Below are 2,500 nucleotides of genomic sequence, written 5' to 3'. Positions count from 1 at the left end.
GTAAAATCCTAATGTTAATGAATGAACTGTGCTCATGTTTAAAAGCAGCGTCTGTGTTATTTTCTACAAACAGATATAATCAACTAGTTTAACACAAAAAGTCTTAACAGAAAAACTGCACAATAAATTAGTAAATTACACAATTTAATAATAATTATAAAAATTTGTTATTTGCACTATTCCTAGTGTAACATTCACTTATTAGCCACATCAGCATTTCTCTGCTGTTCATTTTGAGCTTTTATCAACCTTTTAGTTTTCAGGTTTGAAAAAATCCTGAGGTCAGAGGTCACAAGCTGCAAATGAAGAGAACAAACTGAGGTCAAAAAACAACAGAGACAGAAATGCTGCATGCTAGCTGAAATCCTGCTAACTTATTATAGCCTTATTATTAGCCATGCTGTTTATCTTAATTAGCCTGCTAACAAACTAGCCTGCTAATTCTGATTCTCTTCCTGCTAATCGGACGTCAGTGTGGATCACATCACTGACACACTGATTTATTTTACATCAGACTTTATTTTTAATGAATACAAAGTGTATGAATAAGCAGCTATGAAATACATACACACACACACTCTCTCTCTCACACACACACAAAACTTAAAATGTTCAATACACACACAGTCAGTATTGTTTGATGTATTTAAAACAAATGATTAAGACAAATAAACATTTAATTTTATATTGTTGTATGCTGTGCATGTGCTTTAATGAACAGAGTTTAAAACACACACACACTCTTTCACACGACAAGCCCTTTAATTCCTCCTCTCCTTAATCGCTCCTTCCTCCTCTGCTGGAACTCAACAATTTTCTTATAGAAAAATCCTGAAAACACACACACACACACACACACACACACACACACACCAGAATGTTGGTTATGAGACTGAAATGTGCAGTAGCATTTTTCTACCAGAAGGGGTGATGTTCCCCACAGAGAAGTGTGTGGAGGTTTGAAGGTTCTGACCTTCCTGGTTGTGGTGTTTCTCCTCCTCCTGGATGAACAAGTCAAACATCTGCGTCTGGACGAACTGTTGGACAAAGTTCTGGTTCTCCTTCGGCTGCACAGCTTTGAGGAAACTCTTTTTCTGGAATGTTCTCGGCTGCTTGTTTCCTCCCAGACGCTTGATGTGATCCGCAAAATGTCCGACAGTTTTCACGAAGAAGCTGAGAAAGGCTTCAGACACCACGCTGTTCAGCTCCTCTGTAGCTGCAGGAATAAAACACGTGTGGAATTTTTCTTTATCAAATTTAAATAGTTAATAATAATAATAATAATAATAATAATGTAAATGCACAGATGAGTTAGGCTGCTAGCTCAGTTTGCTCAATGTTAAATAAGAGAACAATGCTAGTAAGTCTTTTAACCAGGTTTAAAAAAATAAGCTTGACTGTTTTCCAGAAACATGGAAATATTTTTTCCAAACCTCCGGAATTCTCAAATATGATGTGGCTAAATCTGCGCCTAAGTTACACTAGAACTGTTCGATGCACTAGCACTAGCATTCTACCAAAACTGGAAAAAAAAAAAAAAAAAAAAAAAAAAAAACACACACACACACACACCGGTGAGTGTCAGTAAATTTCTATGAAGAATGTTCCAGAGTTTACGCCACTTTGCTAGCATGCTAACTGCTAGTTCTGAACTGTAAACTAGCAGAATAAACAGGTTGTATGGGAGAAGTTTTCCAGCTGCTGATGATGGAATCTGATTGAAACGCAGTAATCCTCCTCCGAGGAGCTGGATGAGTCAAACAGCAGTAACGTGAGTGTTGAAAATTTCTCTGATGTGTCTCAGTGAGGTTTTAGCTTCAACACTTATTAGCATGACTGCTAATCCAGCTCTGAGGAGGATTACTGGATTTTAATCAGATTACATGAGAGAAAGTAAGACATAGTGAGATGTACAGAGACATACTGAGACAGTGGGACACACTGGGATTCACTGGGACACACTGAGACACACTGAGATACACTGAGATACACTGAGATACACTAAGACACAGTGGGACACACTGAGATACACTGAGATACACTGAGATACACTGAGATACACTAAGACACAGTGGGACACACTGGGATACACTGGGACACAGATACGCTGGGACATACTGAGATACACTGGTACACACAGACACACTGGGACACAATGAGATACACTGAGACACTGAGACACACTGGGACACACTGGGACACAGACACACTGCGATACACTGGGACACAGAGACACACTGGGACAAATTTGGGACCTACTGAGACAGACTTGGACACACAGACACACTGGGACACAGTGAGATACACTGGGACACACTGGGACACTGAGACACAGTGGGACACTGAGACACAGTGGGACACAGTGAGATACACTGGGACAAAATGAGACACACTGAGATACACTGGGAAACAGTGGGACACACTGGGACATACACTGGGACACAGTGGGACACAGTTGGACACACTGAGATACACCGAGACACACTGAGACACACTGGGA

The 2,500-nt window shown here is 40.0% G+C and overlaps 2 protein-coding genes across 2 annotated transcripts in view; one reads left to right on the top strand and one right to left on the bottom strand.

Annotated features, from left to right (window-relative positions):
• dram2b (DNA-damage regulated autophagy modulator 2b) overlaps nucleotides 1–44 on the top strand; it is a 4,383-nt gene extending 4,339 nt beyond the window's left edge. The window contains exon 9 of the mRNA XM_017450403.3: nucleotides 1–44. This exon is cut by the window's left edge and continues 872 nt beyond it. The gene's annotated coding sequence lies outside the window, so the exon portion shown is untranslated.
• A 648-nt stretch (nucleotides 45–692) lies between these two features.
• The window catches only part of dennd2db (DENN/MADD domain containing 2Db), an 11,870-nt gene continuing 10,062 nt past the window's right edge, over nucleotides 693–2,500 (bottom strand). The window contains exons 11-12 of the mRNA XM_053674208.1: nucleotides 974–1,216; nucleotides 693–831 (exon numbers count right to left, since the gene is read on the bottom strand). Coding sequence (XP_053530183.1) covers nucleotides 746–831; nucleotides 974–1,216 — 329 coding nt within the window. The 3' untranslated portion in view covers nucleotides 693–745. The remainder of the gene's footprint in view (nucleotides 832–973; nucleotides 1,217–2,500) is intronic.

Source organism: Ictalurus punctatus, chromosome 21, assembly GCF_001660625.3.
Source record: "Ictalurus punctatus breed USDA103 chromosome 21, Coco_2.0, whole genome shotgun sequence".
Lineage (NCBI taxonomy): Eukaryota > Metazoa > Chordata > Actinopteri > Siluriformes > Ictaluridae > Ictalurus > Ictalurus punctatus.
Note: the sequence above shows the minus strand (reverse complement) of the source record. Positions and strands in the feature narration are given on the sequence as shown.